At 33.5% G+C, this 13,660-nt stretch overlaps 1 protein-coding gene across 4 annotated transcripts in view; it reads right to left on the bottom strand.

The window, feature by feature from the left end:
• LOC145280217 (adenomatous polyposis coli protein-like) overlaps positions 1-13,660 on the bottom strand; it is a 306,855-nt gene that overhangs the window by 52,415 nt on the left and 240,780 nt on the right. For all 4 annotated transcript variants that reach the window (XM_080132000.1, XM_080131999.1, XM_080132002.1 and 1 more), the window contains one exon: positions 1,033-1,137. In XM_080132000.1, coding sequence (XP_079988126.1) covers positions 1,033-1,137 — 105 coding nt within the window. The remainder of the gene's footprint in view (positions 1-1,032; positions 1,138-13,660) is intronic.

The raw sequence follows: 13,660 nt of genomic DNA, 5'->3' as shown, positions 1-13,660 counted from the left end.
AAAAAAAGTTGTAGTAGGCAGGCAGGCTCGAACCCATGACCAAAGGCGGAAAAGAAAGTGGTGTGTGTAAGAGTGTTGGTTGAGCAAAAAAAGTGGTAGTAGGTAGGCTCAAACCCATACTGTGAAGGAGGAAAAGAAAGTGAAAAAAAAAAGAAAAGTGACGTGTTAACTGCTACGCCCATCACCAAACCAGAAGCGACTTAAGTTTAAATTAAGGCTAGTCAATCGAAAAGAGGCGATGACTTTCGAAAATATCGCCGAAAAAAGCAACCCCTCCCTGTAGAAAAGTGGCCAGGTGAGGATGAAGGAATTTATGCTTTTTGGCCAATTTTTCAATATCTGTCGTCCAAAGGATCGAGCTTCAAAATTATACTGATCTTGTGAAAATCCGTCGCCTCTGTCGAAAGTTTTTGCTAGACATATACATACATACATATAAACAGATAGGTGAGATTTATATTATAGATGGCGGATCAAAAAGTAATGCCTTGCTTTGCAAAATTTGATTTTTTTTAGTAAAAAAAAATCATAAATAAATAAAATAAAAATACTTGATCAGTATACATAATTTTTGGAATATGACATCTTCCTTCCATGATGGATATGTGCATCATAAAAATTTCTCTGTATTTTCTGCATTTTTTATTTTTGGTTGTTTTTTTTTTTTCATTTGAAGTCTAATTTTAAATAACAACCACTAAATCTAACAAGAAAGTAATACTTTGTTGTGTCAATCTTGGCACCATTTTTGAGTTTTCTGTAATGAATTTCAGAGATTTTTTTTCTCTTTTACTAATGATCATCACTTATTCAGACCAAAAACTACTTGAGAATAAGGGTTAATAAGACGACTGTATTATCAGTAAAATTATGAAGAATATTACGAAATGATTGAAAATGAATTGAAAATAAAATAACAATAATAATGAAATAAAACAAAAGATTAAAATGGTTAAAATAAAACTTAAAAACATAGAAAACGACATCGAGTTGTTTTTATAGAATGAAAATATAAATTCTCTGTAAACTTACGTCGCCACAAAGAGGTGTATTAGTCCATGCATCCTTCAAATATATATTCTCATGGTCAGCGCTGTTCAAATCACAAGCACCAGAATCCCGCTTCTCTGTATCCATCTAAATAAAGGAATGAAAAATAATCAAGAAATGGTTGACATTAATAATTTGAATGCATACATAAGTATCGCAGGTATTGAAACACCTATATGGGCATTGTTCACATCGGCATAGAAGCCTCGCCGGCGTCGGTATGCACATACAAGCCTCGTCAGTATCAGTATATCTATACAAGTATTGATATAGGTATATTAGCATCGTCAGTATTGATATAGGTACATAGATATTGCAGATATTTAAACCTAAAAGTAAAGATACCATTTCTGCAGTAAAAATAGGAAAGATTATTTGAACTGAATGTGTAACAAATGCAATCTCTGGATAGAGAATTTATTGTGTTGAAGAAATAAAAGCAAAAAATACAAGTTATTGTTGCAAAAACAAAAATAAAAACCGATTTAATAGTAGTCTTGTCTTAGAAATCTGTGTTAACTTTTGAAACAAAGCATCTTTAAAAACAATTTTCTTTATAAAGTGTAACAAATTTTTCATAATTTTTTTCCCCCTTCATCTGATGGGACTTGTTAAACGGCATTAATACACTTTCATATTACAAATAATGGAGTTGATTTCACTTTGATATATGCAGTTCTGTTGAAGTGATAGTACTTTTTTGACTTTACCAAGTAAATTAGAGCTCCACTCCTATCTATATTATACTAAATGTGAGTTAATCAACGTTTGCTTATCTAAGGTATTTTCCTATATACTTAAACTAGCGGGGGTACCCGGCGTTGCCCAGGTGGAGATGAAGTTGAGTTTGGACACAGCTGCTAACTCGAAAATAAAAGAACGGATAAAAACAAGAAAATGTAATCGGGCAGAAAAAGAAGCAGTCTACAACAAAGTGAAAATAATTCAGTTTTAAAAAAGTAGAATTTGTTTTAAGTGAAATAACTTATTAAAATGATTAGCTTAACGAAAAAAATCACATTGCGTGATACTTGAAATAAGAAAAATGTTATGGCAAATAAAAATCTTTTAATCCTGATAAAATGTTAAAACTTTTTCAAACCTGTGATTAAAACAAATCGAAATAAGGAAATTTTTATTTAAAATTACAAAACAACCCCGTTAAAAAAAAAAAAGACCACCGTTACGTGTACTCGAATATAAAAACTATAGCTTACGACGCAACCTTCTAATCCACTGCCTCACGAGGCTGAGAGCGAAATAACTTTGGAAATTCTGTTATTTGAATGAATTCAAAAAAAAATAATGTTGACTGCGCAGGCAGGTTTCAAAAGGCACAATTTTTCAGACCCTCCCTTGGTTTAAATGTTTATTTCTATACAAAATAATTGACCGTTTTTTTCTAATTCTCATATATTATTTGACCGAGACATTGCTCTTTTAGATGGTACCGGTCTCGACCTGGTCCGACGCGCGTATCGAATGTTTTTGGCAAACATGCACACAAACACACAGTTAAGATTATGAGATAATAAATAACCAAATTTTATGCAAAGGGGTAAAAAGAGTGGGAGGAAGCCTTTTGTAAAAATTCAGACATTGACGATTTTTGTAAAATTTTAACAGCATCAATTCATTAGGCATCAGTTCATAAATATTCCCAAAATTTGGGGGTATTTTAAGGGTTTTTAGAGAACATAAAATGGCTACAACCTCCTATTTGAAAATTAAAATATTTCAGAATTTTTATTGAATTTGATAGTCATTAAACACTAAGCAAATTTCCTTGAATTGCAATTTCTTAAAATCTTAAGCTTAAGCCTGAAATTTTGGCATTTTCTAGAATCGAAATCATGTAATGGATTTTGATCCAAAGTAGAATGAAAATTCTAGACATCATGCCTAGAATTTTTTTTATGTGTATAAAATTGATTATAATCTTTTTAAAAATGGTGAAAAACTGTACTGGGAATTAATTGTAAGCCTTGATATATATCAGTTTGCATTCCAAAGCCAAAAAAATATATATTTATATTTTTTGGTTTTGGAATGCAAACTGATATATATATATATATATATATATATATAGTCATCCACATACAGTACTGTTTCGCTGTTTCACAGCTCATCAGTGCGGCTAGACAGGCAACTACCTCAAGCCAGGATTGAAACCCGACCGTCTGTACGGCAGTCAAGGCTCCTAACCATTACGCTATTGGCGGCTGCTGAATGAGTAGTGAATTTAACAATGTTTTGACATCGTCCGAAATACCTCCGATTTGTTTACACAAAGCGCGTCGCTTATATGCTAATAGTAATTCGTGTATCACTTCTCAATATGCTCAACTCAAAGTGAGGAGCATTATATATATATATATATTTTCTCTTACATGTATTTCGTTGTATAGTGTAGACAACTCATCAGAGACAGTTTATGTGTTCCTCAGAAAAACCAAGCAGTTCCAAAGTTTGTTTTATTTTTTCTTCGTCCGGAATAAAGAGGATGAAAGCTGGTAAAAATGGATGGAAATTGTTAGGAGTCATGGTACAAAAAAAAACTTAGTCAAAATATAATTAGGATGTTTCAGGAGAGAAGATTGAAGTATTTTTTAGTCTGACGAGGATGCTTTAGTGTTTAACGTACCATTTAATCTTCTATAATTATAGCCATGCTTTCAGATTTTAGCTTCAAAACTAAAGGTAGAAAACTGTTGAAAATTTAGGGGATATGTTTCTTTAGATACGTGCGCACACACACATGATTGGCCTGCTGAACCAGGAGTACTGGAGTGAAGTTGCATAATATCAGAAAATGCTCGATTCTTAAACAAGGAAAACTGAGGTTAGCTGAATAAAGGCTATACAATGAACTTACTTTCTGACAATATTTTAACAACTACAAAGATTTAAAAACTCAAGAAAAGAAAATTAATCCAAAAAATCTTGAACAAAATATACAAAATATTAAGGATTTTAAGAAAATTTCAAGGTCAGTTGCTATTTTTTTTATTTGTATAATTTTCTTTTCATACGAGTTGGAAAGAAAAAGCTTTGAGGCTGTAAAAGCAATAGTAGGTTAAGATGTGATTAGATGATGAAGGAAAATCAATTTTCTGTATAAAACTGTAATTACATGTTATGATAGTGAACACCTTCATCACAACTCAAAAATTATCAAAGAAAAAGATTTTTTTAAAATATCTCTCTCTCAAAATATTTTTTTTTCTACATGAGATTTTAATAGTTAAAAAATAATGCCTATAAAAAATAAAAATCTAGATTAATTCTTTTTTTATAAAAAGATTTAATCAATAAAGTATCTCTAACAGGATTTATGACTTGGAATAGCTTATATTGCACAATATTTTTTAAAAATTGAATAGATTTTTAGGAAAAACTGAATTCACAAAAAACATTGAAGCAGAGAGAAATTATAAAATAAAATATGTTATTTCTATTTAAACTATTTCAAGTTTTAGAAGCAGATTTCAATATTCAAATTCTCAAATTGTAGAAATTGACTTCTGAAGTAATCTATCTCTTGCCAAGTCTTTAATTATCCCTCCACCTCTCAAGTCAATTATCATTTCTTCCAATGTTTTGTTTGGACTTTCTCTGTGAACTGAATCTGCTACCTCAACTGTCCTACATCTACTAGTCGATCAACTCTCATCCATTTTTTTTAATTAACTATACCATTTACAAATTCCTGTATTATCTAGATTTAATCTTCCTCTGAGGTCACCAGATCTAAACATGTCTAAGATTTACATTAAACATCTATCATATCATTCTTACATCATTTCTCTCCATGCAACGCATGTCATCAACCTTCATTGGCTATGTTTCACTTCTACATGTCATCTCACTGCGTACACATGCTTTATAGACTTTTCTTTTGGTCAACACAGGTCATGCTCTGCTGATTAGTAATGGTGGAATTCTTGCAATCACATTTGCATCTGCTCCTCCTTGTGCTCCAATGCTACAACCAAGGTAATAAAACTTCTGAACAACTTTAATAGTTTTCCTCATCCAAAAATATTTTCTCCACATCTGAATTTTCATTCCATTATTTTACACCTCTTGCACACAAACTGGTTATCATCTCTCCAATTCCACTGCACTTTGTGTGCCCAATACTTGCAAGTACAAATCAATTTTTTCCGACTTTCCACAAATTGAGCAGTAAAACTAAAATGAAATATATACTGCAACCAATATTCTAAAAGTTATCAATATTTCTCTACAATTCAGAAATATTTTTCTATAAATAAACAAATAAAATTGTGTAAAGTTTATTCCACAATATTTTTTTTTAATTTGTCAATAATCATTTTCTGTCAGGGGAGATAACCGCGTTAATCGCAAGAGAGAGTACATCCGAATGAAGAAAGAAAAAAAAAAGATACTAGAGTTATTAAGCAATTGATTTTCGGCTCAAGAGAAAATGCTGAGTAATTTCCAAGTAAAATCGGATCATCAAACACCTGTTTTCAATCCAACAGATTAAAAGGAAATCACCCTTATCCTTCTCAGCTCAGTCAATGCAAAATTTTCCAATTGATGGGAAATTCAATAATTTTTGTTTTTTTCTTGTAGTATATTGCTCTGAAAACTTTCTCTCTATAAATAAATATATATATATATATATATATATACACACACACACACACACACACACACAAGAGGAAAATATATTGATAATAGAAAAATATATACTGGTTTACATACATTTATTAATCAATTTGAATCAAGGGAATACAATATAGTGTGTAGGGTTATGGATGCTCTTCATGCCAGGCATTTTGAAACCTGATGCTTCTCATCAAAAGAGGAATGAAAGTGCTAGGTAACAAGATAAAGATGTGACGCCTAGCAATAGGCATAAATTAGGTGATCTTTACCTTGTTACTTAGCACTTGTGCTTGAAACAGAAACATTCATTTTGAATGCACCCCTATCATATCAAAGAGTCTACTACTCCTAAATGGATATTCCTCTTCTGATGAGAAGCATTAGGCTTCAAAATGTCTGGCATAAAGAGCATTCATAACCTCTACACATTATATTGTACTCCTTTGTTTCAAATTGATTAATAAATATATATGCATCAGTATATATTTTTCTATTGATAATAGATATTTTTCTCTTGTATCTAAGCTTTCCTTAAATGTCAAGCTTTTTATTACATCGAAATATCTCCATTTAAAGAATCCTTACATACTTCTTTGATTCTCTCCTATATATAAAGTCATTCAGACAGACTTTTACTGTATCACAGCTCTTCGGTGTGGTTAGAGAAGCAATTGTCTTAAGCTGGGATCAGAACTATACTGCTTAAACATTCAGTGCTCATACCAAAAAGTAAGCAAAATCTCAATGTAAAGATTGTCAATTGCCCGAAAGCTCCATCTGTTTACACAAAGAGCAATACATTATAAGCCGATTGCTGTTGTCACCTAGCAGAAAGATTAACAAGAAAAAACAAACAAAAAAAAAAAAACAAAGTGTGCATATAGCTCTACTTTTATATAAAAAGAAACTGTGTGTTAGTTCCCTATGGACTTCTAAACAGCTGAGCCAATTTTTTTTTTAAATTTCACACATATGTACTTCATGTGTCTGGCAGTGTTTTTAGATAGGTTTTGTATTGGAATGTCTTTGATAAGCATCGATAATCGAAATTGATGGGAAATTCCCTTTTTTTTTTCTTGTAGTATATTGCTCTGAAAACCCATAATTTATATATATATATATGTATATATATAAAATCATTCACAGACAGATTTTCACTGTATCACAACTCTTCAGTGTGGTTATACAAACAATTGTCTTAAGCTAGAATCGAAACTATACTGTTTAGACAACATTCATTCATTACTACCCATTCGATTTTCATTTGGTATCTGCTGAAAGTGAAACTCAATGTAAAGATTGTCAATTGCCTGAAAGCTCCATAAAAGAGCAATACATTATAAGCCGATTGCAATCACTGATGTAATCTACTAGAAAGATCAACCAAAAATGGTATGCATATATATATATATATATATATATATATACACATACACACCACTCTACATTGCCTGGTTGCAAGATACGCTTAAATATAATATTTTTTATTCATGCAAATTACATATTTATTGTTATATAGCTAATTCTCTATCAGTTATTATATTATACCTAATATAAAGTAGTGAAATCAGAAGTAAAAAAAAAAAAAAATTGTGACTTACGTGCCATCAGCTAGAATCGAAACTGAAACATACAACTCTCCAGACTCATTCCTTAGCCTCTGAGCTTATGCTCATATGCATATAAATAGTTAAAAATTAATGTTGTTTAACTCATGAATGTAGGTTTGTGCATGTAAACATGTTTAGTCGACTACTCCTACAAAGTTAACTGTTTGGTTTTCAATTTGGACCCCTTAGCAGCATTTTTTAATGGCTAAAAACCAAACCGAAAGTGTGCTACAGATCCCTATATGCTATATCAAATTTTTACTCAGTAGACCAAATATTCAGAAACAAGCTTTGTAGATGCTTTTCGCACACACACCAACAAGGTCACTTATATATATATATATATTCCTGTTTGCTAGAACGTTTTCATCTTAAATTCTATGCAATTATGCATAATGTAGTAACTACGCACGAATAGAATTCAGTGCAATAGTGAATTGAAACCAATTTTCTAATAAGAAACCACAAAAAAATGAATGAGTAATTAATTAACACTCGTTTTTTAAATGAATATGCAAATTAGTTAACATTCATCTAATCGTTCGTATATTTATGACTGAGTATATTAAGTTTGTTTTAATAATTTTTAAATAAAAAAAGTAGGCTTTTAATATCAATGTCTGAGCGAGATACGTAAATAAGATACGCTTAAATATGATATTTTAATTCATACAGATTATGTCTTTATTATTATAGAGACAAGTGTCTATTGATTAATTGAACCTAATAATATAGTAGTGAGATCAAAAGTATATATATATATATATATATATATATATAATGTGTGTGTCTTGGATGACATCAGCTAGAATTGAAGCCAAAACATACAGCTCTCCACCCTCATTTCTTAGCCTCTGAGCCATGCCCATACACACACACACGTGTGTGTGTGTGTGTGTGTGTGTGTATATATATATATATATATATATATATATACACACACACACACACACTAGACTACCCGTGACCCGTTAGGTCAGTATGTTATATTAGCAATGGAATTAATGTATGAGCGTGACACTTGTGACGTAAATAGTTTTTTGTGACATAACAGAAACATTTTGGTGAAAGTATATTAAAATGAAATAAGAATATAGATGGATTTCTAGGAGTCGTTCTGTTTATAATTGTTTATTTTTGAAAAAAAAAACTTACAGCCATTGAATTGTAAGTGGTTTGCCATACTTATAGGTAAATGTTCACTGAACAGATACCGTAATACTTAAATTCAAATTTTGATGTATCTTTTTTAAATGCAATTGTTAGTTGAAAGTACAGAATAGTTAAAAACACTCTCTTTCACACTTTATGAAAATAAAATGTAACTTTTTTTTTCATTTATTTTAAACAAACATTCATGACCCATTGGGTCAAATATTTAATTTATATGTTAATAATAAGGTCAATAAAACTAATTAAGACAATGCGGAAATGAACGATGTAAAAAAAAAAAAAAAAAAAAAGTAGAAAGTATTAACAATTGTTTATGTGGATAATTTAAACGAGAAAAAAAACAAAAAAACAATTGGGACGATCGTGACGATTTTATTCATGCTGTTATGGGCTTATGTTTATGTACTCATGCGCAACCGGAAGTCGTAAACGGATGTGTGGTTACAACATCTGTTACAAGGACATTTGAGTTTTATAATTATATAGATATATATATATATTTTACCTTGTCATCCCTTTTTAAAAAGATAGAATTGCCTAATTGTTGAAAACAAGATTCCAGTAAACAAGGATGTCTGAACAGTGCACACAGTTTTATAATTATTAGGATATTTATTATATATTTCCTGTTATTAAAATTTTTTTTTTTTACCATTTTGATATCTTTGGTATCAACTCAATCAAAATAATACTAAAATTTATTTTTGTGATTAAAGATAAAATGTAATATTCCGCCTGTTCAGAGATTGAACTCACATCCTTCAAATTATGAGACTTTTCTGTTGAATACGCCTAACCCCTTCCCATCACTTTTCATCTTACTTGCCCCCACCCCCAACCCCACCTCCAGTCTAATACATTCAAGTAATCTACCAGATTTTGTATTTGTATAGATTATGCACTCTCCTGTGATTTTCAATGGAAGAATATCTGATTATCAGATGAGCCCCTCCCCCATCACCACCACCACCACTTCCATATATGAATTATAGCAGATCATGCATTGTGGAGAAGAAGACTTACTTTTTAAATCAAGTAATATATGTGCAAGTGCATTGTGTACCATGTTGTCAAGGAACAACTTTGTTGCTGATGTTGTTTCAAACTTATCCTCCTTTACCAAGGTTTGAGAGTATAATATATCTTACTATTTCACCTATCAGTGGAGGGGAGAGAGAGAGTCAGATACATATCGTTCCCAAGGGTATTAGCGAAAGTTATGCTATATATATATACACTTGTGCCCGATATTATTCATACCCCCTCTTGAAAATTGAGTTTATTAGGTGTAACTTTGTAAGAATTTATTGTTTACGTCCATATTGATACATATTCTTAATAAACCTCTTCTGATCATTTTCGTCATTTTAAAATCTCGGGATACTTGTAATAAAAGAAATATACAGCTATTTATAAAATCTGCAATGTTCAAAAATAATCATACCCCCTTATTTTTTCAGTATTAATCGAGTTTCTGACTGTTTCCTGTTTGATTCTTATTTTGAATGCTTTTATACAACCTTTGATTAATTTCATTTCGTTTTTTGCATTTTTCAGAAATTAAAATGATATCAACTGAAAACCAAAAAAAGAATAAAAATTATTAGAATGGGGAAGAAAAAAGAGCTTAGTAATGATCTTAGGACTAAAATTGTTAATTCACATAAGGATGGTTTAGGTTACAAGTCAATTTCCAAGAAATTTGAGGTCCCTACAGCAACAGTACAGAGCATCATCAAAAAATTCCAGAGCCACCACACAACAAACAACTTGATTGGTAGAGGAAGGAAAAGGAAACTGTCTGCTAGAGCCACCAGGAATATTGTAAGACTAGCAAAGATACCCGTGCTTCGCACGGAGCTTTGTTGCGCACTCGGGTACCAAAATCTGTGGGCACCTTTCCAGTAAGTTGATGTTGTAAGAGCAACGATTGCATAAGGTGATTAACATTTTAACTACCTCTTGTAGTGACTGAAATTCAATCAGGAACTTCACAAAACATTTTCATCAAAAAGGAAGGTTACTTGATGTTACATAGTAAATTTTTCATTGAAGTAATTTTCAACTCTTGCTTAAATTTTATCTTGCACATTCAATACTAAAAACTTACCACAATCAGATCATGTCAGTTTTTCCTCATATCCATTTCTCGAACTTTTCACTGAAGAGCCTCAGGGTAAACTACATTTCTGCTGCTTTGATTTGGAGCCAGAATGTAGAGTTTTTCTGAACTTCCTGTCCGGCTGATGGAGACGTAGAACATACCGTGACTGAAGCAGTCTGATGTCAAGTCTACGCCAATGGTGTTAAATGTCTGACCTTGACTTTTGTTTATGCTCATTGCAAAACACACCTTCACAGGAAATTGGAGTCTCCGGAATTTAAATGGAAGTTCTGAGTCCGATGGAACTAAGGGGATCCTTGGCAGTAGAACAGTTTCGCCTTTGTAGGGACCACAGGAAATGGTGGCCTCAAGTACATTGGTGTGCAATCTGGTGATAACACATCTGGTTCCGTTTGTTGTTTTTGGCGGTTCCAAGGATCGAAGAATCATGATTGGCGATCCAATTTTGAGATTTAAAATGTGTGGAGGCATTCCAGATATCTCCAAAGAGTTTAAAAACTCCACAGGGTAGTGAACAGCTTCATATTCATTAGTAGCCGAATCAACTGACTTGTATTGCTTTGTGTCTCCTGGAAATTCATTCATTATTGAATTGTTCAAATGATTCACATTGCTGTTTAATGGCGAAATAATAGCCCTCTCTGCAAGCCAATCCGGTGATTTTCCATTGTTTTGCAGGTCTGGGTACACTTTGTCTTTCAGTTGCTTCTGATTACCGACACATTTACCAAGCGCAGTTGGAATCTTAATTGTGTCAGGTGAAGAAGTGATAGGAAACTGACCATTACCGATTTGGAGAAGCAATTTTGAGAAGTCTGCTGTAGCTGTGTTATCAGAGATATAGGCTCTCATATTAGTAGTCAGTCTCTTCACTATAACGTGCCTCCAGAGATAGGATTGTTTCAAACTTGCATTGACAATGTTAGCCCTTGTGCGATTTTTAACCACTGGGAGGATTTGACGGAAATCACCGCAAAATAAGGTTGGAATGCCACCCATGGGATTCTTGTTTCCTGTGATGTCTTGCAGTGTTCGGTCAATTGCTTCATAAGCACTCTTGTGCGTCATTGGAGCTTCGTCTACAATGATTGCAGAGGTGTCTCTAATTACATTTGCCAAGGCTGAGTTACCAGTAATTTTGCAAACTGGCTGATCCATTCGATGAGTATCCAAGGGTACTTTAAAAGTGCTGTGAAGAGTGCGGCCACCTTGTAGTAGAGTAGCAGCAATGTCACTGGATCCTGTTGCAAGCACAATCTTTCTCATGGATCTAATCTTTGCAAGGATCAAATTGATTACAAAAGTCTTGCCCGTACCACCTGGAGCATCAAGAAACATCATGTTTTTGTTCATTTCACCTTGTGCTTCCAACATTGCCATGAATGAATTGTAAACTTCTCTTTGAGAATCGGTCAGTTTTTCTTGCATATTTTTTGCTTGTAGGGAAAGTTCTTCAAGATTATAAGTAACTTCACGTTGATACTCTCTCGCGAGTCTTTCATCTCTCCCTTGCGTTGGTGCAGGTAATCCATAGCTTGCCAATGGTTGACCGCACATAAGGAGAACTTTTTCTTCAATTAGACAAAGAGTTTTATTGTAGATGTCCTCATTAAAATCTGCTTCTGGATTGTTAACTTCTTGCCTGTATCTGTGAAGAATGTCTTCAGATATTACATCACGAAAAGCCATCCAGATCTCAAGAGGATTTCTTGGCTCACAGGCTGTTAAAATTATCACAAATAGGCTTCGCAAATTTGAAGGTGATTGAGTGGCACTTGCCTCTCCTACTGCTTGATGCAAGTGATGGTCATTTTCTAGAAGGCCTCGAGCAAGGCACGCTGCTCTGTATGTTTCAAACACCTGACCATTGTATGCTCGCAAATTTTGAAATGAAGTTGGACCAGCAACCTCATTGAGCAACAGGCGTAAGAAATAACACTCCCCTGCTTTTGGACTAATCGTGTAGATTCTCCCAATGCATGGTGCCTTCCATACATCATCATTTTCAGCACCTTCAACTTGTACCCCACGCATTCTTCTCATCCATTTCTTTGTCGATTTGTTCCGAGTGTAAAACTCAGGGACTTCTACGTATTTGAGACCCCTTGCAAAGTCATCCTCATGGCAGAGTTGAAAAAATGGTGTCAAAGTTGTGGCAGGCGGTGGACCTTGGGCTCGTTCCAGAGCAGTATCAGCTGAGAACATGACATTCTGCCCATTTTCAAGATGAACAGAAAGTTGTACAATTGGGGGGAAATGTTCATGGATGGGATGTTCCAATATCCTCCAGGCCGCCTCTGAACTGCCGACATACCTTGCATTCTGGAACTGCTGGATCTCATCCACAATGTGACTTTGTACTTGGCCTTGTTGGTTAGCTGCTCCATCAGTTCTTTGTAGTTCAAACACTGCTTGATCACATCCTTTATTCACGTATTTGAGGACATATTTGATGCTTTGGATCGAGCTGCAAATTTCTACGTTAATGTGAGCGTTGAACTGCTGAAGGAGGACCTTGTTGTACGGAACAATCCACTGGTTTGTTATTTCTTGATTAACATACCGACCATTTCTCTTCATCCTTATTGTACCAGTCTGGCTTCCATCTTCTGGTTTTCTTCGCCTGTACTTGGGGTAAGAGTCTTGGCCTTGCTCGGTACACTGAAGAAATTCTTTTGGGTATTTTTTGGAACATTTGTTGTCAATCGTACATGGACAATTTGGATTAAATGGTCCACAAGGTCCATGCACCATATGTGCCATCACTTTAGCATGAAGATCAGGATCTTCCTCTTTGTCAGGGATCTCTGCAGATATGCAGAGATCCATTTTTTCTGGTAGAAGTTTGTCCTCTGGGGCCTGCCAGGTGAGGATGTGTGCATGCGGCAGTCCTCTTTTTTGATATTCAATACTGTACAGGAAAGCCCTCAACCTGCCAAATCCTCCCTTTTTAATAAATTCAAGTAACTTTTTTAGCTTCTGCCTGAAAACCCTGGCAACAATATCTGGACGATCCTGAGGGTCTTGCCCTTGAAGACAATTTTCTGTAATTTCTGTCCACTTT

This window comes from Euprymna scolopes, chromosome 7 (genome assembly GCF_053919585.1).
Source record: "Euprymna scolopes isolate OS-2025 chromosome 7, ASM5391958v1, whole genome shotgun sequence".
NCBI lineage: Eukaryota > Metazoa > Mollusca > Cephalopoda > Sepiida > Sepiolidae > Euprymna > Euprymna scolopes.
This window is presented reverse-complemented; position numbering and strand designations above follow the sequence as displayed.